Source organism: Cnephaeus nilssonii (genome assembly GCF_951640355.1).
Source record: "Cnephaeus nilssonii genome assembly, chromosome: 2".
NCBI classification, from domain to species: domain Eukaryota; kingdom Metazoa; phylum Chordata; class Mammalia; order Chiroptera; family Vespertilionidae; genus Cnephaeus; species Cnephaeus nilssonii.
Window position 1 is genome coordinate 41,686,937 of NC_137073.1, and position 20,553 is coordinate 41,707,489.

The 20,553-nt window shown below is 43.6% G+C and overlaps 1 protein-coding gene and 1 pseudogene across 4 annotated transcripts in view; both read left to right on the top strand.

The window, feature by feature from the left end:
• The first annotated feature begins 147 nt into the window (after positions 1-147).
• On the top strand, positions 148-999 carry LOC307110638 (small ribosomal subunit protein eS1-like; annotated as a pseudogene). The gene is made up of 2 exons: positions 148-246; positions 482-999. The product of its transcript is annotated as a small ribosomal subunit protein eS1-like (transcript).
• Positions 1,000-10,632: 9,633 nt separating this feature from the next.
• The window catches only part of CEP120 (centrosomal protein 120), a 55,022-nt gene continuing 45,101 nt past the window's right edge, over positions 10,633-20,553 (top strand). Inside the window, exons 1-4 of one of the 3 annotated variants that reach the window (XM_079793200.1) lie at positions 10,633-10,765; positions 11,025-11,102; positions 16,843-16,999; positions 18,589-18,703. In XM_079793200.1, the coding sequence (XP_079649326.1) occupies positions 11,054-11,102; positions 16,843-16,999; positions 18,589-18,703 (321 nt within the window). In that variant the 5' untranslated portion in view covers positions 10,633-10,765; positions 11,025-11,053. Of the gene's footprint in view, positions 10,766-10,787; positions 11,103-16,842; positions 17,000-18,588; positions 18,704-20,553 lie in introns of those variants that run through there. The other 2 variants (XM_079793201.1, XM_079793202.1) reach the window with 2 other exon arrangements.

Here is a 20,553-nt window from a genome sequence, read left to right on the forward strand (position 1 = left end):
TTTTTAATTTCATCCTGCTGAGTAGACTTCATTTTGGTGTGTTGATATTTCCCATTAGAGATAACAAAAACCAATTTGTTAATAAATACCGCCTGGGTGGTTAATCCATTTTCTAAGGGAGATTGCTATAATATGAAAGCACCAGCTATGTTCAATATAAGCAATATTGGAAAAACATTAGTCATGAGAACTCAAGGTGCCATAATCGCATCTGATGGTTTCAAAGGTGGTGTTTTTTTGTTTTTTGTTTTTTTTTAAACTACATTCTTATTGATTTCAGAAAAGAAAGGAGAGAGAGAGAGAGATAGAAACATCAATGATGAGAGAGAATCCCTTACTAAGGATTGAGCCCGAAACCCAGGCATATGCCCTGACCAGGAATCAAACTGAGATCTCTTGGTTCATAGGTCAATGCTCAATCACTGAGCCATGCCAGCTGGGCAAGAGCCATGTTTTTGAAAGGAGCCCACCTTAACTGCAGAATAATAAAGTTGCATTTAGAAAATTCAAGCTAATTACTGAGAAGGTTCAGGGCAAAAACTGACTAATTTCCATGGCATGGATCTTACCCCGACAAAATGTGCTCCATGGTAAAAAAATGGCAGACCATGACTGAAGCTCATGTTGATATCAAGACTATCGATGATTATTTGTGTCATCTATTTTGTGTTGGTTTTACTAAAAAAGTGCAACAATCAGATTAGGAAGATGTCTTATGCTCAGCATAAATAGGTCCACGGAATCCAGAAGATGATGGAAATCATGACCCAAGAGGTGCAGACAAATGACTTGAAAGAAGTGATCAATAACCTGATTCCAGATTGCATTGGAAAAGACATAGAAAAGGCTTGCCAATCAGTATATTCACCCCACTCTTCTTTGTTAAAAGTCAAAATGTTGGAGAAGCCCAACATTGAACTGGGAAAATTCATGGAGCTTCATGGTGAAGGTAGCAGTTCTGGAAAAGCTCCTGGGAATGAGACAGGTACTAAAAGTTAAATGAGCTGAAAGATATGCGTCTCCAATCCAAGAATCTGTTTAAAATTCAGACTTTTAAAGGTGACAAATAAAAAAATCCTATTGGTTAAAAAACCTCGCATTGTATCTATGAGTATTAGTTTAAATTCTTCAGATGTCTAGATTTTTAAATATTTCTTTCTTTCTTCTCATTCCCTATGGAGTAATCCTCTTTGCCAGGCTACTTGTGGCACAGTCAATGAGAACACTAATGAAACATAGAAGCTTAATACTATACCTCTCTTCTTTTTCTTTTCTTTAATTTTTCCCTTTCTCCCTTTGAATCTTGTAGGATAATCATGTTTTTCAAGATTAACCCACTCACTCTTTTCTCTGATATCCAATGCAAAACCATTTGTTCATAGTAATTTAAATCTTTGAGCCTTTTCCCAAAGCATCACCATAAACCATTCTTTTCCCATTTAATACAATAAATGATTTATTTTCCTATTGTTAAGAAGTTTCTAAAATTAAATAGATTACAAGGTATTTCTTAATGTATCAGAGAATGGCTGGTGGGTCTGAACAAGCCAATCTTGAAGCTACATTTTTTTATGTGTACCAAATTATGTCTTCACCTTTGTCCTCTACACATGTAACAATTATGTCTCTATTACTCTCTATCACTGGTGCAGATATAATCCTAACACTGTTGTAAATTTAACTTTACTTATTTAACAATAATTTATTGAGCCTCTACAATAATTTACTCTTGATACTCTTTTGAGCACTAGGGATATGGTAATGAACGACATAGACTTGTTCTCTAACGTAGGAGAATTTACATTCACTAATTGTTGGAAGATTGTATATTTCTGGTTAATGTTAGAATAAGCCAGTGAATGTTGACATTGCAGATTCTTAGCCAATTTTTTTTAAATCACTGTCTTTTACCTTGGAATATACTTTTATCTGGGACATTAATCATTTTTATCATAAAAAAGCAATTAACATCTGTAATAATTTATAGCATGTACTAATGTTCTCACACTCAACAACCCTAGGAGTACCTCTCAGCTAAATGTTCCAGCATTTAAATTGGGAGTAACTAGAATATAGAAGTCAACCTTCTTCCTAAGAACTTCATTCACTTTACTGAAATGATGATTTCAACATATGATTAGGATAACTAAACTTTTCCAAGTTTCCATGGAGCATTATGTGGAAGTAAAATATTACTTCTCTTTAAACATCGTGTTTTCCCCTTTCACTGCTGCAAAGAGCTTTTAAGGTGAATCTGGCTCAAGGATATAAGTGAGGAACTTTACAAAGGGTCCACTATGTGACCCCTTAACTGGGGAGGAGTTTAGGGGTCACATGAATTGGGTTTGGGTGAGGGGAAAACTGAAGATGTAGTCCAAAACAAAGTTCTTTGAGGGGTTATATTTTATCTTTAAAATCAGGCTATTATATCTATATTGCTTCATTTGTTTTAATATAAAAACAATGTTTTAATTTATTATCATTGACTAACTAGAGGTCATATGTGTACCCCAGCTTGAGAGTCACTGGGGAAGCTTAATACAGCACTCAGAAGACCTGAGCTCTAACTGTTATCAAACTGCCAAAGTTCCACAACTTCAGATTTTCTCCTCTTTTAAAAAGTCTGCAATCCCTGCTTTACTCTCCACAGTGTTGCTGGAAAGATTGGAAGTCAATAAGACATCACTATTATTATTAATAATAAATAACTGGTTTGTTCAACAATCTGAACGTGGGTCAGTACAAATATGAAATGGTTCTATTTTTCTCCAATTATTGCTTTCAACTGTGCTCCATTGAGTCTCCTTCTCCCACCCCTTCGACAGCTGAGTCAGATTCCATATCTTTCTGATCTGTTCAGGCCCATTTAACCCAATTTAAAATTCCACCTTGTTTCTGTTTGAAATCTCATCTCTTCCCATCCTCCTTGTTCCAGCAAAGTTTCCATCTAAGAGATTGAAGATTAGGAAACAAATGGGATCAACATTTTTACTCCCTCTCCTCTCTTTCTCTTGGGACCCCTGCTCCTCCAAAGAATTGGGGTCAGAGGTGGAGAAAGACTGCAAATATCCCTACTTGGCAGGTGTAAGTGTGGTCCTCTATTGTCTGTTGCTCTTTCTCTGTTCAAGATCCATTGGTCTCTGATGCACGTTGAATGGATCCCAGCCAAATACTGAGTCTCCTCTAGAACACACGTGTGAATTATTTCTATGGGCAATGTTGGTGGAAGGGTCATGGGAGTGGTGGGCCCCCCAAGGCAATCTGTTCTGTTCTGGGAAACCTGCCTAACTCACTTACTTTTTACTCCTCCTGATCAACAGCTTCTGAAACCAGATCCACTTCCATTTTGGATTCTTTTCCCCCACAGCATCTTACTGCTGCAATCTCCTCTCCTGGTGGCCTGTCCTCTTGGAGGTTCCTTGGGACCCACTCCCTTTCACTCAGCTTGGGGTGAGGAGGGGAAGCCTGCCACCCTCTATAACAGGAAGAACCTCAGGCTTATCATCTTAGAATATAGTGTTAAGTGGGTACTGGCTGATGGTTGTAGGTAGCAAAGCTAGTGTGGTCCTCTTTTACAAACCCTGGGAGATGAGTCTGGGCCTTGGTGGGTGTTCTTCCTCATGAGGAAGACATGACACCTCTTTTTCATCCTTTGGGTCATGGGTGATGACTCCAGGGCTGAACAAAGTCCACGTTCAACATCCTGTTTCCTGTTACACTTGCTACTACCTGCTTGGACGTGTACACACTTATGCAAATAAAAAGTATTATGTTGGCAGCACAAACACATGCAATCATTTGGGAAAGACAGTTTTGTGATGTACGCCACCGTCAAGGCGTAACAGCTTGGCTTTCTTATACCACTCGTCAAAATGTGCAACTAAGCTTGCTGGCTGCTGGCAGGGGAGCTGTTAGTGCTATCACTGCGGGGAAGTGAGTGAGAAGTGGAGAGAAGCTTCTATCTTCTTTGAGTCTGGGCCATATATTTACCGGTAGAGCCTTTCTTTGAATTCAAGGGAAGTTTTTTTGTTTTTTGGTTTTTTTTTATTGCCTGTTGTTGTAATTATTGTTGTTATAACATAGAGATAGGGAAGCGTTTTATACCCTGTGGGTGTACTTGGAATATCAGCATTAAATAGAACCAGAGGTATCTTGTCTCACGGCAAACTCTGTGTTTCCGTTTTGTGGGGTCAGACCTCCATGCACCAAAACGCTCACCCAGAAGCTGGGGAATTTCTCCAGCAGACAGCTGGGTAGGCTGGCACCAGCTCTTCTTCCACGATTGGCTTCAGTATTTCAAAGGGAAGCTTTTTAAAAGGAGGAAAAATCGACACACTTCAGACATTACATAATAGGTGAATCAAAGTCCCACAATGTCACATAGTGTTTCTCAATGTCACAGTGGCAGGTCTTCTGTTTTAGCATCTACTGTCAGTTCTATCTTCTCCCCCTGAAATGAGCCCTCTCAAAAGTCCCTGACTCTAGTTTGCAGGTACTGTACCCATGGCCCAGTCTTTCCAAAGCAGCAAAGCAGCCTTTTCTGATGGCCTGCAGCCCTTTTCTACAATTCCAGAATTGTCCCCAACGCTGTCTGTCCTCTGTGGAGTGGAGGACATTCTCACACCCTCTACCCTGTACCTTGCCTCAGAGAGAGCCGCTGTGACACACGATAGGGCAGCTAAGAGCTCATCCCAGCCTAAGGTAACCCCATGAAGCTTAGGCCACAGAGGAGGGAGTGCAAGAAATGCTGCTTTTCTGCCTGCCAGTGTGGCTCAGTGGTTGAGCATTGACCTTATGAACCAGGAGGTCACAGTTTAATTCCTGTCCTGGGTTTTGGCTCCATCCCTAGTGGGAGGAGTGCAGGAGGCAGCCAATCGATGTTTCTCTCTCATTGATGTTTCTATCTCTCCCTCTCCCTACCTTTCTCTAATATATATATATATATATATATATATATATATATATATATATATATATCCAATCTAATAAAGGGGGTATGCAAATTGACCATTATACCATCACAAAGATGGCGGTGCCCATAGCCACAAGATGGTGGGGCCCAGTCCCCTCAGCCCCGCGGGAGTCCCCCAGTCCTTTCAGTGCCACTGGGAGAGGGTGAGGGGTGGCAGGCATGCAGCGTGGCCGGACCCGCCCTCAACCCCCAGTCTCCCAGATGATGCCTGATGCAAAGGCAAGCCTTGGATGGCAGCTGCCCAGCCACCCAGGGCCGCCTGAGGCTCAGGTAACCAGGGCCAGCCGAGGCTTGCACTGCCAGCAGCAGTGGCAGCAGCAGAGGTGTGACGGGGGCGTCACCTTCCCCTGATCGCCAAGTTGCCTCCCACCCGTGAGGGCTCCCAGACTGTGAGAGGGGGCAGGCTGGGCTGAGGGACCCCCGCCTCCAGTGCATGAATTTTCATGCACCGGGCCTCTAGTATATATATATATATTTTTTTTTAAAAAGAAATGCTGGTTTTCTTTTCACTCTTAAATTCAACCCCAAGCTCCTTCTGCCAGGCAACAGGCGATTCAATCTCACTCATCAATGGGGCTCCCTCCTCCACACACAAAGTGCTGTTCCAAGGTGCAGGGGTCTGATGTGGAGCAAATATTTGGGGAGGCCTTACACGTTTCTGCCCAGGCTGGTCACTGATAAGCTGCCCATCATCCGAGCCACCATGATCCCCTGAAGTCTAGTGAGTCTGTGAATTCTGTGTCAAATTAGGGGCATAAGAACCTATCTAAAGTCTCACTTTCCTAGGGATCCCATGGGGCCAGTACCTATTTCTGTCCCCTCCCAAATGTTCTGCCAGGGAGTGAAATGTGGGTCCTCATCACTCTCCTTTATCCCTCTCCTTCCCAGTTTTAGGCATTCTCTACTTCTTTCCTTACTACTCTCATTTCTCTACCCTTCAAAAACATCTGTTATAACCACTTTAATGAATTTAGGCCAGAGGTCACTAACCTGTGGCTGGCGGAAGTTTTGGTTTGACTCGCAGTATTTTTTGTTTGTTTAAATGAAATTAGTTACCAGCATTTAAAAATTGGATGAGTTCACATAAAAATCTATAATTCTAATTTCCTGTGGACATTTGGCAAAACCTGGCTTTTACTGCATAGCAATTACCAGTTGGGGCAGAGAAGGGCTGTCCCACCAGGGGCTCTGTCTCTGCTCAGGCCTGGCCCCGCCCACTTCACCAATTAGTTAACAGCACCTGCCTCACCTGAAGAGCATTGGACTTTGGGATGCTCGGCTGTGGTCTTTCTCAAAAGCCAGGGAGAGGGGCTGTTTGCCCCTAGAACATATGTATAGGCCAAGATGAGGGAGTATAAAATCTGGTTATCTTTGCTCCACATTAACAATAAAAAATAGCTACCACATTCAGGAATTGCATCGCAGCCTAGGCCCCTCCCAGAAGCAATGCCGTTTAATCCTGGCAGAAACCATGTGACAGAAGGACTATTAATCCTACTTTATGGATGGGAAGACTGAGGTTCTGAGAAAAAATGACTTGGCCAAGTCATAAAACTAATAAATAGTGGACTTTGAAATGCAAGTATATGTGACCCTGCTACTGGGTTGTATGGCCTTTCCTACCATCGACATCTGTGGCCCTTCTTGAAGGGATTAAAGGCACCGGAATTAACTGCCAAGTTAAATGAGATCAGATCCTGAATTGGAAGTCAAATCACCTTGGCACTAAGTGAAAACTAGTGCCTTTCTCCAATCATGCTCCCTCTTCCAGAAGGAGGCTATTTTCTAAACACCTCTTGAATAACAGCAGTTATTCAATAGATGTGTGAATTTTATTAACCCTGGGTGCTTGCCTTAAATTTTATTTTATTTTATTATTTGAAAAGTATTTTTATTGATTTCAGAGAGGAAGGGAGAGGGAGAGAGAGATAGAAACATCAATGATGAGAGAGGATCATTGATTGGCTGCCTCCTGCACGCCCCCTACTGGGGATAGAGCCTGCAACCCCGGCATGTGCCCTTGACCGGAATTGAACCCGGGACCCTTCAGTCTGCAGGCCAATGCTCTATCCACTGAGCCAAACCAGCTAGGGCTGCCTTAAATTTTAAAGTGTGTGAGAGAGTATTTGTGTGGCAGGGAGGAGACAAGGAGAAGGGCTGAGGAAGGAGAACACTCATGATTCCTCCTATGGTGGGCCACAGAGCTGTTGAAAAGATAAACATACACACATACTACAAGTAAAGTGTTTTCCAAAATGTAAAATAGCTACAGGAAAAGAAAGCCTTAAAATGAGTCCAAATGCTTTGGGATTTGCCTTAGCCAGTTGCTCAGTGGTTAGAGCGTTGGCCATGTATCTGACTCGGGTCAAGGGCACCTACCTCTGTTGCAGGCTCCATTCCAGCCCATGGGAGCATGTGGGAGGCAACCAACTGAGGTGTCTCTTTCACATTGATGTTTCTCACTCTCTGTCTCTCGCCCTCCCTTCCACTCTCTCTAAAAATCAATGGGCTCAGTAGATAGAGGGTCGGCCTGCGGACTGAAGAATCCCAGGTTGATTCTGGTCAAGGGCATGTGCCTGGGTTGCAGGGTTGATCCCCAGTAGGGGGCGTGCAGGAGGCAGCCAAACAATGATTCTCATCATTGATCTTTCTATTTCTCTCTCCCTCTCCCTTCCTCTCTGAAATCAATAAAAATATATTTTAAAAAAATCAATGGGAAAAAATATCCCTGAGTCAGGGTTAACAACAACAACAAAAAGCTTTGAGATTTTTAATTTGTTTGTTTGCTTTTTGGTATGTGTGTAAATTCATAGAAGTAGAATGCTACCTAATATAATAAGCTTTAAGGTTGACAAACTAATGAATTCAGAATTAAGCATTTAATCAAACTTGTAGGTTTAAATTTGCATATTTATAGTGTAATGAATCTCACATTGTCTAATAGACTAAAAATTTGTATTTTATTAGCATTTAGTTATATATTTTGAAACAATAATTGATGCTTCATAAACTTATAATGAAATTTTCTCTGATGAATTTAAGCTAAAATATAATGAACTATGTTGTGGTTAAGTAATATTTTAAGATATTTTTAAAATTGCTTTTTTTTAGAGGTACATATTGAAAGAGATAAATTGGTATGCTGTTAAATTGATATCCTTCAAAACAGTGCAACTGTTTAGTATCACACATGAAAGAAAATTAGATTATTGAATAACAGATAAGGAGGCTATAGATGCTGATGGAATTATAATTCCATTTCTAGATGAGATAGATGGGAAACTTTATGCAATTAATTTTGTACAGCCTGTAAAAAACAACAACAACCTAACAACACCCTGACAACTAGATTGATTTTTCAGTAGCTATAATGAGATGATTTTAGAAGCACAGCAATAGTGTTTCCGTTTGGGGGTTGGGGGGCCCAGGAAAGGAAACTATGTGAAATTTTACTATGTGAAAAAGTTCCTTCGTTAATTTTAATGATTTGTCAGTTGTTGTTTTTTTCTGACTGAGGTTATTCTCTGGTATTCAGTGAATCTAGATTTTAAGCCCTGCTAGATATCCTAAAGCAAAACAACCAGGTCTATTAATGGCAGTTCCTAGTTCTTTTACAACAACTACTTAAGGTCTAATATTGCTCATATAAAAAGATAATAACTAAATGGCATTTACTACATTTATGTCCTGATCTAAGGATTCATGTATATTACCATTGCATAACGGAAACTGAGGCTCAGAGCGGTAAAATGACTTGCCTAAAAGTCACCCAGCACATAACTGGCTGAGGTCGGTCCCAAACCCTGATCTCAGTATTCTTTCCACTGGAGACACTGGTCTCACTGCTTTGGCCTCTCTTTGTCTAGTAGAATCGAATGCCAGCTAATGTTTTACACCACTGATATCCTTGTATTTTGCTTATTGCTAATCTTTAGTGTTGTCAATGTGGACATATTTATCAGACCTCTCAACAAAGGTCATGTTAAATAACAACACTAGTACGGCATCAACAAAATTTAGACTGTGATAAAGTCTACATGACCAGTTGCTTCAATAAAGTTTTAAGGAAAACTAAATAGGAGTACCTATAGATTAAAAGAGACAAGAGACAGACCAACCAAATGCATTGTGTTTTGAAACTTGTTTGAATCCTGATTCAAATAAAACAACTGAAAAAAGAATTATTAACCAATCAGGGAAAGTTAAACAATGGATATTTAATGGTATCAAGGAATTATTGTTAACTTTTACATGTAATGCTGGTATTGTGTGTGGTTAAGGATCTAATATGTTAAGGTATTTTTAAAAATCGTTATTTATTAGAGGTACATATTGAAAGAGATAAACTGATATGCTGTTAGGGAGTGCCTTCAAAACAGGGCAACAGGTGGAGATGATTGGTCTTTAGTTGGTAATTGTTGAAGCTGTGCTTGGGGCACTTGAGGATTCATTATATTATCCTGCCTACTTTTGAGTCTGTTTCACATCTTCCACAAAAGAATGCATTGTAGCCCCACCGTGTGGCTCAGTGGTTGACGGTGGACCCATGAACCAGAAGGTCAGGGGTTCAGTTCTGGTCAGGACACATGCCCGGTTGCAGGCTCATCCCCAGTAGGGGGCGTGCAGGAGGCAGCCGATCAATGATTCTCATCATTGATGTTTCCATCTCTCCCTCCCTCTCTTTTCCTCTCTGAAATCAATAAAAACATATAAAAATATTTTTTTAAAAGACTGCATTGTTTAACTATGAACCCAAAGCAGATCATTCCTTTGATTTTAAATTGTATAATGCCTCATTTCAGGAATGCCTCTGAAGGGCACTAGAAGTAATCTAGTCCAGTCTCCACGTCCCCTTCCTTTACTTTTGGGCACAAAGTGGGAGGTGAGGGAGTGATGGAGAGTGGGGGTTGTTCTCTCCTCTTCCTCCCTTCAGGGTCCAGTTTCAAGCTGGATAACCTCCAAAAGATTTCTAATCTTTCCTAAACTAAAGCCTGAATTAGGGGCGGGGGAGGTGGTAGGTGTAACAGGGAAAATGCCGGTTGACAGCATTTAGACGCCTTGTTTAATCTTTGGTCCTGATTTTGCTAATTAATCACTTGGTGGTCACTGAGCCGACGAACGTATACCTTTAATTTTTCTGCTCACGTGACAATGTTTTGGTTTTAGAATCCTTTTTGCTGTACAGGAAATTCTCGGAGAGCTGACGTCACCACCACCGGTTACAGTAATTACTGTATTGACGCTACTTGTTTTCAAAGCTTGCAACGTTGAGGTGCCGCGTCAGGACAGTGTTAAGAGTTCCGACTTAAGTCATTATTTTTCTGTGATTTGATCTTTAGGCAGTGTTGACCCTGGAGCCCTGAAAAGAGCTGGGTTTCTTTTTTTAGATCTCTGTTGATGTATTTCCCAGGTTGTGTCCCGGGCACAAGCAGAGAATGCACTACACTCACCACCCCCGGGTAGGGGAACCACTGGCAGCGTTTGCTGCAGCGGTGCGCCTGCGCAGCTGGTTCCCACCAACTCGCCCGCCATCCCCCGTCCGGCTAGCAGGGGGCGCTGTGAGGTAATGGACCAGGCCTCTCCCCAGGGTTCGGGAACCGAGTGCAAAAGGGCAGGAGGCGAGGCGGGCGGAGGGGCGTTCTATCCCTGCCTGCGCTGGTCTCTATCGCCCTTTGTCCTCCAGCCTCCCCGGGCACTGGGCCTGCGGGCCTGGTTGCTAGGCGGAAGCGGGGCGCGGCGGCGGCCGCGGCGGCGGCCCGGGCGTTTGAAAAGCGGCTACGCGGGCGGCAAAAGGTCCTCCGGCGGCGGGTCGCCCCTGGTTGCAGACTGGCCCGGCGGGTGGCAGAGCCGCAGTTTGCCTTGAGTCGGGCAGGGCTAGGAGCCGGGCTGGCGGCCCGGGGTCGGGGAGCCGGGCGCGCTGCAGGCGGCGGCGGCGGCGGCGGAGCCGGGCCGCGGAGCTGGGGCCGGGCGGCGGGGTCGGGAGCGAGCGGTGGGGGCCCCGCCGGGGGCCGCGGGTCACCCGAAACTCACCCGGGCCCCTTCCCTCCAGCAGACCCCGCCTGCGGGCCGCAGACCGCGACCATGGTCTCCAAATCCGACCAGCTGCTCATCGTCGTGTCCATCCTAGAAGGTGAGCGGCCCGGGACTTCCTTTTGCAAGAGCTGCTTCCTGAGTGTTAGCTGTGCTTGTGTGAACCCCGAGGACCCTGTCGTCTCCGCTTCCGTGGTCCCCAAAGACCTGTTCCGAGCTGTACGTGGTGAGGCCGGTGAGGCCATTGATTTAAAGTCCCTCGGGGAGTCGGAGCGCTGAGCGGGAGAGGTGGTATTTAGCGCGCCGGCCGCGGCCCCCGGGAAGGGGGGAAAAGCGATTTGCAGCCGCAGCCTGTCGATGACTCTCACCGGGGAGCCCAGAGTGTGCCTGGAAAGCACGTTCTGTTCAGCGACCGCCCGGGGAAGGCGTTTTTGCAAGAATCTCCCGTTGACTCGCCTACGTGTTCCTGCCGTTTCAGAGGCCTGCGGAGGCCTTTGCTTTTGCGGGTCTGGATGGAGGACTGGGAGGGTGTCCAGAGGGTCGGTTCCACACGCCCTGACCTTTGTGTTTGTTGGAGCGTCCTCGAGGGCCAGGCTCTGTGCTGGGAATGGAAGGGTAAACTAGTGCTGGTGCTAAAAGCTAGGGATGGAGGATGTGTCAACTAATGATTCATGGGGTAGGGAAGAGGGGATGACCACCTTTTGGGGAAGCGGGGGGGTGGGGGGGGGCTCCCTGGAGGAGGTGAGGTTTATTTGGTTCCTAAAGGGAGGTTAGGGATTTGTCAGGTGAAAACAGGGAGGAAGGGGCCTTCCGGGCAAAGGGAAACGCAAAGTGCGCTTAAGGTGTCGAAAAGCAAGGCGTGTTGTGTGATTTTTTTTGTGTGGGGTGAGAGGGAAGTAGACACTGTAAACCCTTGATTTTTGAGTTTTGGAACAGTAGGATGACAAGAAACCATAAAGAGTTGGGACAGTTTTAACTGTCAGGTTACTAATTGTTGGAAGTCATAGGCCTGAAATCCCATTGTCGTTTTGTTAACAAAAGCCTGTGGACTTAGCGCTGTATCCCATGAGGAAATGGGAATAGGAGGCACCCTCTTTCCATTCAAGGATGTGGGGGTCTTGTCTGCTTGGGAGTATCAAATCAGTGTGCAGGCAGGACACAGTATGTTGGGGTATATCCTGTCTTGAACATGTCTGATATGAGCTATAAACATAGGTTTGGGGGATGGGTGGGAATGATGGCTGAAGTGCTCTGAATGGTAAGCTTTAGATAGGTGGACAGAGAGAGGCATTCCAGGCGATTGGACAGCCGGGGCGATGAGGGCATGAGCATGGTAGGTGGGACCGTGAAGAGGTAGTGGACGAGCAGGGTAGGTAGGGGAAGGTGCATATTTAGAAATGTGGTGAGAAAGAAGCTGGTGTAACTAGAGTGAAAGGCCTTGAAGGATCTTGAAAAACAAATAGTTTGACGTGCTAAGTAACAGAGAGGCGTGCTATATTCCCAGGCAGGATCAAGTTTTTTGCAAGTTTAGTAGCAGCGTGCGGGGTTGAGAACCTGGAATCAGGGATGTCAGTTAGGTGTTGCCACAAACAAATCTAAAGCTGGCATTTGGTCCTCCCTCCAAACTGTTCCTCTTGTGTTTGTATTTCTATTCATCTGAACCACGCCGTTGCCTCAAGCCCAGAACCTGGGAGAGTCATCCTCTTCCTCCCTATCCCCAACTTCCAAATTGTCACCACGAGTTGTTGCTTTTATTTTTAAAATAATAGCAGATGGTTCATAGAAACTTTAAATAAATGAGCTTCCATTGTGAGTGCCCTGCTTTGGGCTCCTCATTATCTACCTAATCTATTGTAATAATATTTCGTAAGTGTTTCCTTCCTTTCTAGGAAATACCTCCCGTCCACCTTACTACCTGGGGATACTCTTTCTGAAATGCATATCCCATTTTCTTACAATCCTTTGCTGTCCTAAAGGATAATGTCTGTATTTCTTAGAATAGCATACCCTTTATGGAAGACCACTTGCATTCCTTTCAGCCTTCTCCCTTCCTGCCACCTATTCATGTGTTCCCAGCCCTTCACTATATGTATTGAACTGCTTGCGATTTCTTGACGACACTTCTAGAAATGCCCTTTCTTCAAAAGAAAATGACTGGGTTTCTACCACGAGCAGAATTTGGGCCATGTACCCAATTTTAAGGATGAAAAAGACAGGGTTTCTGTTCTCAAGGTGTTCCTTGTCTTTGGGGTCGAGGCAGGTACCTAGTTATTGTACTACCTAGCCTCTGTTCTCAAGCTTATTGGAGGTCATCCTTATGATAGTCTGAAAATATAGGTTTTTTGACATGTGAAATTCATTTGGGGAACCTAGTGATATTTTAGAGCAACTGAAAATGAGGTCCAGAGAGAAACTTCTGTGAGTGCTAATTGGGAGAGCCAGGCCATATGTAGCAAGATTCCTACTGGGGAGTTCAGTGAGAGCCTCAGGTGAAATTCAGAGGTTTGCAATCAAGGTGTTTCTTAGCTTAATTGCTAACTAAGCTTGTACCAGGAGCAGCAGGAATGAATTTATTTAAGAATTATTAAAAGACCTTAACCAAGATCTGCCTCACCAGACCTACAAACAGGTTGACTGTAAGATTCTTGCTGCTTCTTCCTTAGTTCTTTAGCTTCCTGATTTTAGGGTTTTATTTCTTTCCACTAGACCTTCCATTCCTTGAGGGCAAGTACTCTGTTTTACTTTTTTTTTGCATCCCATTATCTGACATAATACCTGTCTCTGAACATGCCTTTGGTAAACAGTGAAGAAACAGGGTCAGGCAGTACAAATGAAATGTGATGCATAGATAGAATGCTTAATATTTCTTGAAAATATACAACATTGTCCTTGAGAACAAAATGAATGAATACATGTGTTTATTTTCCTTTAGCTAATTTGCAAAATTTTCTTAACTATTAACAAAAAAATCAATATACAGATAAATTTGTTTTATTTGCTAATTTGATTATTTCCTAACTCTCCAGATGACTTTGTTCTATAGTACTTTGTACTGGTACAGTAATATCTAAAATTGGTGTAATGACATTTTTAATTCTTTATTTCTCAATGTTGAGATTATTGCTGCTCAAGGTGTGAACAAAGGGCAACAGCATTGATATTAACTGTGATCTTGTTAGAATACAGACTCTCAGGCCCACCCTAGACCTATTGAACCTGTCTACAGTTTTAGAGAGTCCCAGGTGATTCATAGGTACATTCATAGTTTTGAGAAGCACTAGTTTATAAATATAGCTTTAAATTTGATTAATGTTTTTTTATGAACACTGATTTTGAGTGCATATGTGAATATGTGTGTTAGCAAGGTAGCTTATTAAATATATGAAGTCAACTGCTCTTAATATATATGTAATCAGCTTTTAAAGTATATCTACACTAATAAAAGAGAATCATGCAAATTGACCATACCTCCGCTATGCCCACAAGCCACGCCCACCAGCCCATCAGGATCGAGTATGCAAATTAACCCAACCAAGATGGCTGCGGTCACGGAGCGAGCAGGAGGATTGGGTTTACCTGGCAATGGAGGAAGCCAAGCTTCCTGGCCGGCCCTGACCTCCACTCAAGGCTACAAAGTTTCAATTGTAGAAGATTAATAAATCCCAGATACTAGGACCACTGCTTGGGTCGCCGGGGGGCGTGGCCAGCCTGCAAACCACCCCAGGCCCCTCGCCCAGGCTGCCCCACGCCCCAAGGGAACTCCCACCCTGATCAGGGCAAACCAACCGGCCCCCACCTGTGCACCAGGCCTATATCCTCCTATCTAATAAAAGAGTAATATGCAAATTGTCACTCCAACACACAGGATGGCTGCCCCCATGTGGACACAAGATGGCCACCACAAGATGGCCAGCAGGGGAGGGCAGTTGGGAGGGACCAGGCCAGAAAGGGAGGGCTGTTGGGGGCGATCAGGCCAGAAGGGGAGGACAGTTGGGAGGGACCAGGCCTGCAAGGGAGGACAGTTGGGGGCTATCAAGCCTACAGGGGAGGGCAGTTAGGGGTGACCAGAGGAGGGAAGTTGGGGGCGACCGGGCCTGCAGGGAAGGGCAGTTGGGGGGGGACCCAGGCCTACAGGGGAGGGCAGTTAGGGGTGACCAGGCCTGCAGGGGAGGGTAGTTAGGGGCAATCAGGCTGTTAGGGGAGCAGTTAGGCATCAATCAGGCTGGCAGGGAAGTGGTTAGGGGGTGATCAGGCTGGCAGGCAGAAGCAGTTAGGGGCAATCAGGAAGGCAGGCAGGCGAGCAGTTGGGAGCCAGCAGTCCTGGATTGTGAGAGGGATGTCTGACTGCCCGTTTAGTCCCGATCCTACCAGACATCCCTCGAGGGGTCCCAGATTGGAGAGGGTGCAGGCTGGGCTGAGGGACACCTTCCCCCCGCCCCCCCCCCACCCCCCCGTACATGAATTTCGTGCATCGGGCCTCTAGTGCTGAATAATCATACTTGATTTTTGTATACTTTTTTAGTTTTGTTAACCCTTTGCACTCGCTTGCTTTTTTCTCGATTCATTTATTCTAATGCTAACCGTGTCGAGTCACACTCGACATCCGAGTGCAAAAGGTCCTCACCCGAGGATATTTTTTTCTTTTTGCTTTTTTTAGAGAGTGGAAGGGAGGAGGGGGAGATATTCTATCTAATAAAGAAGGAATATGCAAATTGACTGTCATGCTGTTACAAGATGGCTGTGCCCACAGCGGAGGCAGGGATCCCATAACACAAGATGGCTGCGCCCACAATGGAGGCCGAGTTCCCATAACAAGCTTTAACAAGCAATCTGCAGGGACCTGAGGCTGCACTCCCCGCCTGGTCGGGCTTGACAGGGGACCTCAGGCTGTGCCCCCCGCCCCAGTGCCAGGCGGGGGACCTGAGCCCGCGCCCCTTGTCTGCAGGCTTGATGGGGGACCTCAGGCTGTGCCCCCACCCTGGCGCCAGGCTGGGGGACCTCAGGCCACGCCCCCCACATGGCGGGGCTTGACGGGGGACCTCAGGCCGCGCCCCCCTGGCCCGAAGGGCTTGACGGGGGACCTCAAAGTGCGCCCCCCTGGCCCGGGCCTGTGGACCTCAGGCCACGCCCCCCCCCCCCCCCCCCCCGCCTGGAGGGGCTTGACGGGGACCTCAAGGCATGCCCCCTGCCCCGGCCCAGGCTCGGGGACCTCAGGTCGCGCACCCTGCCCCGGCGCTGGGCCAGGGGACCTGAGGCATAGGCGCGCCCCCGGCCCGGGCTGGGGGACCTCAGGCCACTCCCCAAGCCCCGGTGCCGGGCCATGCAATCTGAGGCTGCGCCCCCGACCCAGCGGGGCTTGACGGGGGTGGGGCCGATCGGGTCTGGATCTAGCCCAATGAGGGTGGGGCCAGCTGGGTCTGGGTCTCGTGAGATTTCGAAGTGCACGTGAGTGGGTGGGGACTTGACTCTGGTTTCTGTGGCATGCCCTAGACTCTGACAGGAGGAAGATTTTCATATACATTTTACTAATTTTCTTTCATCTCTGACACTTCTAGTATAGAGAAAGGGCAAATAGCAATATTAAAATATTTCCTCTAATTAATTCCCTTTTAATGTGCATGAATTTCGTGCACTGGGTCACTAGTATATATACAGTACGTAGAGAGAGAGAGAGAAACATCAGTGTGATTGAGACATGTCATTTGGTTGCCTCCTGCATGCCCCCAGGAATCAGACCCAGGACCCTTCGGGGCACAGGCCATTGCTCTAACCACTGAGCAACCGACCAGCCAGGGCAGAGTTTGTATACTTTTATTAATCTATATACTCTTTTTTTCCAGGTCGCCATTTCCCCAAACGTCCAAAGCATATGCTTGTAGTAGAAGCAAAGTTTGATGGAGAACAGTTGGCTACTGATCCTGTGGACCACATTGACCAGCCAGAATTTGCTACCGAGTTAGCCTGGGAAATTGACAGGAAAGCACTCCATCAGCACAGGTGGCTGTTATTTTCAATTTGTTCTGTTCTTTTTCAGGCTGTTGTAAATAAATTTATATATGTATATTATTAGATTATAGTAATAAAAAAAACTCAAATATTATTATTAATGTGCCAGGAAATTTTGAAAGTAATTCATTTAAAAATCAGAACAATTCTATGAATAGATATTATTATATCCCCCACATTACAGATGAGAAACCTGAGGCCTAAGAGGTGAAGAACTTGTCCTGAGTCAGCTAGATAGTGGTAGAGCCCAGGCAATCCAGCACCAGAGCCTACCTAAGTTTTCAGCCACTATACCTGACATTTTTTTTTGCTAATGTCTGAGAGAATAGATATTCTAGAAGTGCTATAATAATGCCTACCCAATATTAAATATGCTTTGGAATTCATTGCAATTTCTATTTATCATATATTTTACCTGGCTTGCCAAGGACATATAGATATGTATATAGTACAATTATATAAAGGACTCTCTAATTAATTTTACACTTAATTTTAGACACTTAAACACTTTATTAGTATATAAAGCAGACTATAAGTTATAGTCTCTTATTTATTTCATGAACTCTCATGACCAGAAATAGGAAAGAACACTGATACTTTTATTTTTTAAAGGATTTAAAATATATTTCCCCTGGGAAATACACAATCACTTCAGTATTTGGTACTAAATCAAAATAAAATTCAAAGTTAAAAATTAGAGCAATAAGAAATTTACTTTCTTTTTTTGCTAGATCAGTCCATGGGTTTATTTATAAGGGAATTAAATTCTTTAGAATATCAAAATTTTGTATTTGCTTTCAGTGCCTTCTGAAATATTTACCTAGACAGAGTCCTGATATAAGATATTTGTGCCTACATTGGTGATTGTTTTTACATTTTTGTTAGTGCTCACCAGTACCACTCTGAATAAATGTATAGGCCAAGAAAATAAAACAGATAAAATGAATATATTAATGACGATTTTTGTGCCAAGTGCAGGTTTCACTGTCATCGCACTAGATAAAAATGATGACAAAATTTAATCAGCTTACCGCAAGAGCCAGTATAGATATTGCAGATGCAAAAAAGCCCATGCTGTACCAGTCAGGGCCATGTTTACAGGACATTGTCATGTATTACATTACATTGCTGTTGATTTTAATAGCTTATGATTTTATGGTATCTAATTCCTTACTTTGTTTTGGTTTTTAGCTATCAGAAGAACTGTAATCCTATGTGTATATTTATAGTGGTATGTGTGTGATGATATAAGAAAAACAATTTAAAATCAATCTTAATGAATAGTGGTAATTTTTTACCTCAAAAGATTTCCATACATTACAGAAGCTTGAAAAACATTGACCTAGATGACAGCCTCTTAGATGAGAGGCTAAGGTCAATGTCAAATTGACTAAGATTTTGACATGTTTTGTAAATAGTTGGTATATAGATAAGTAGATTAATAGTTTTTGCCAGTTGAAGAGTTTTTCACAAAATATGGAATCTTGATAGTAGTAGGCAGCTTTGTCAAGGGTAGTATAAAATCAGTTCAATATTAAGTGAAAGCCATTTTACTTATCACCTGAATTTTTACGTTACAGGCTACAGCGTACTCCTATCAAACTCCAGTGTTTTGCCTTGGATGCTTTGACTTCAGCCAAGGAAACTATAGGTTACATTCTTCTAGACTTAAGAACTGCTCAAGAAACAAAGCAGGTATTGCCCTTTTAATGTTTGTTACTGATTATGTTAGACAGTTGTTTATTTTTCAAAATGTACCAATCAGATTGATGAGAAGGGTACGGAATACTGGGCCTGATGGATTATGGGCTTGAAAGGCAGTTCTTATGTTCTAGTTTGTGAATTTGGTTTAGAAAATCCTGATCTTCTAATAATTTCATTGACCTAGAACTATCATTCTCAAAGAAACTTTTCTCGGAGCTCAAACCTGTGTTACTTTGAGCTTAATATCTGCAACTCCTTGGCTTTGCTTTCAAAGGTGGTCCTCTTTCACTGTCCCTTGCTTCAGTGAATGGTCACCATCTCCTTTCAGTTCTACAAGCTAGAAATATAGAATCTTCCTTGTCAACCCAGTTTTCTGCCTCTTTCCAGTTAGTATTTTCTCCTCCCGATTCACCTACTATTCTGCATTTTCCCTGCTGAACCTAAGCCACCATCGTTTCTTACCTTGGCTGTCATACTAGCCTTCTAATTGGTTTCCCTGCTTCTTACTCCTTGCCTTCTCTACATAATAGAGAGAGTGAACTTATTGTAGCCCACTTAATGCAATGTAAACAGCAGCCTCCTCTCATCCTACTAAAAAAAAATAAAAAGAAATAAAGAGAACTTTGGGTCCTTATTTCAGTGTTAGTGCTTTTTGTTATTGAAAATATTTTTTCTTATGTCTGTTTGAGTATCTTTTAGCCTTTTTGTACATTATTGACTTTAAATATGTTTATTTTTAGTTTTTCTTCATGTCTTTGTTTTGTCACAATTTTTTAAAGAAAGTAAAGTAAAAATTAATATCTTTTTTATTTTAAAGTTCTCTCTTCTTGATTTGAATCTTAAATTAGGGTTTTGTGAAGAAAAATTTATCTGTTACTAAATTTTTGATATTTGCAAATGAGCCAATCAACCTGGCCCAAATTCAGAATCATTCAAAAGAAACTGAATTTTTAAAATGCTTTAAAAGAGGACTTGTTTATCCCCAATCCTTGGATACTCATCACCAATCTGCTCTTAGGTCCTAAAAAGGTTTTCCTTCTTTAGTCTTGAACTCAGAACCAGGGGCCATGCTTGTGGCCCAATGTTTCTCTTACCCAACTTCTCTGCTGCAACTTGCAAGTGTCCAGAAGACACATCTACAGTCGCTTTGGTTACAGAGAAGGTCATTCCTTTTAGGAAGAGGGTATCTGAGAGGACATCCTTCAGAGGAGCCTCTGAATGCTCTTGGCACTTCTTTTCTCCGTATCTCATTCTTTTTTAAAATATATTTTTACTGATTTCAGAGAGGATGTGAGAGGAAGGGAGAGAGAGAAACATCAGTGATGAGAGAGAATCATTGATTGGCTGCCTCCTGCATGCCCCCTACTGGGGATGGAGCCCGAAACCCAGGCATGTGCCCTTGACCAGAATTGAACCTGGGACCCTTCAGTCCACAGGCCGACGCTCTATCCACTAAGGCTCCTTATCTCTTTCTTGATCATATTAGTGATTGGAGGTTAAGGAGAAGTGTTTTAAAATTACATTATTTTTAGGAAAACCAATTGTTGTTTTGCTTATTCTTTTGTTTGCCAGCAGAAATATATGAAGTTGGTCAGTAAAATATTTGAAATTAAAAATGTTATTTTCTGTAAATAAATATCCATATATATAAAAGCCCAGCGACCAAACGGCGGAACAACCAGTCGCTATGATGCGCACTGTGGCAGCCAGCGGGTCCAATCCAGGCCCCGATCAGCCCTCCCAACCTTCCGTGGCCCTTCTCCCCACTGGCGCCATCCCTGATTGTCCCCCCTACCCCAATCGGGAACAGGGCCAGCCGGCCAACTGCCAACGGTTCCTCC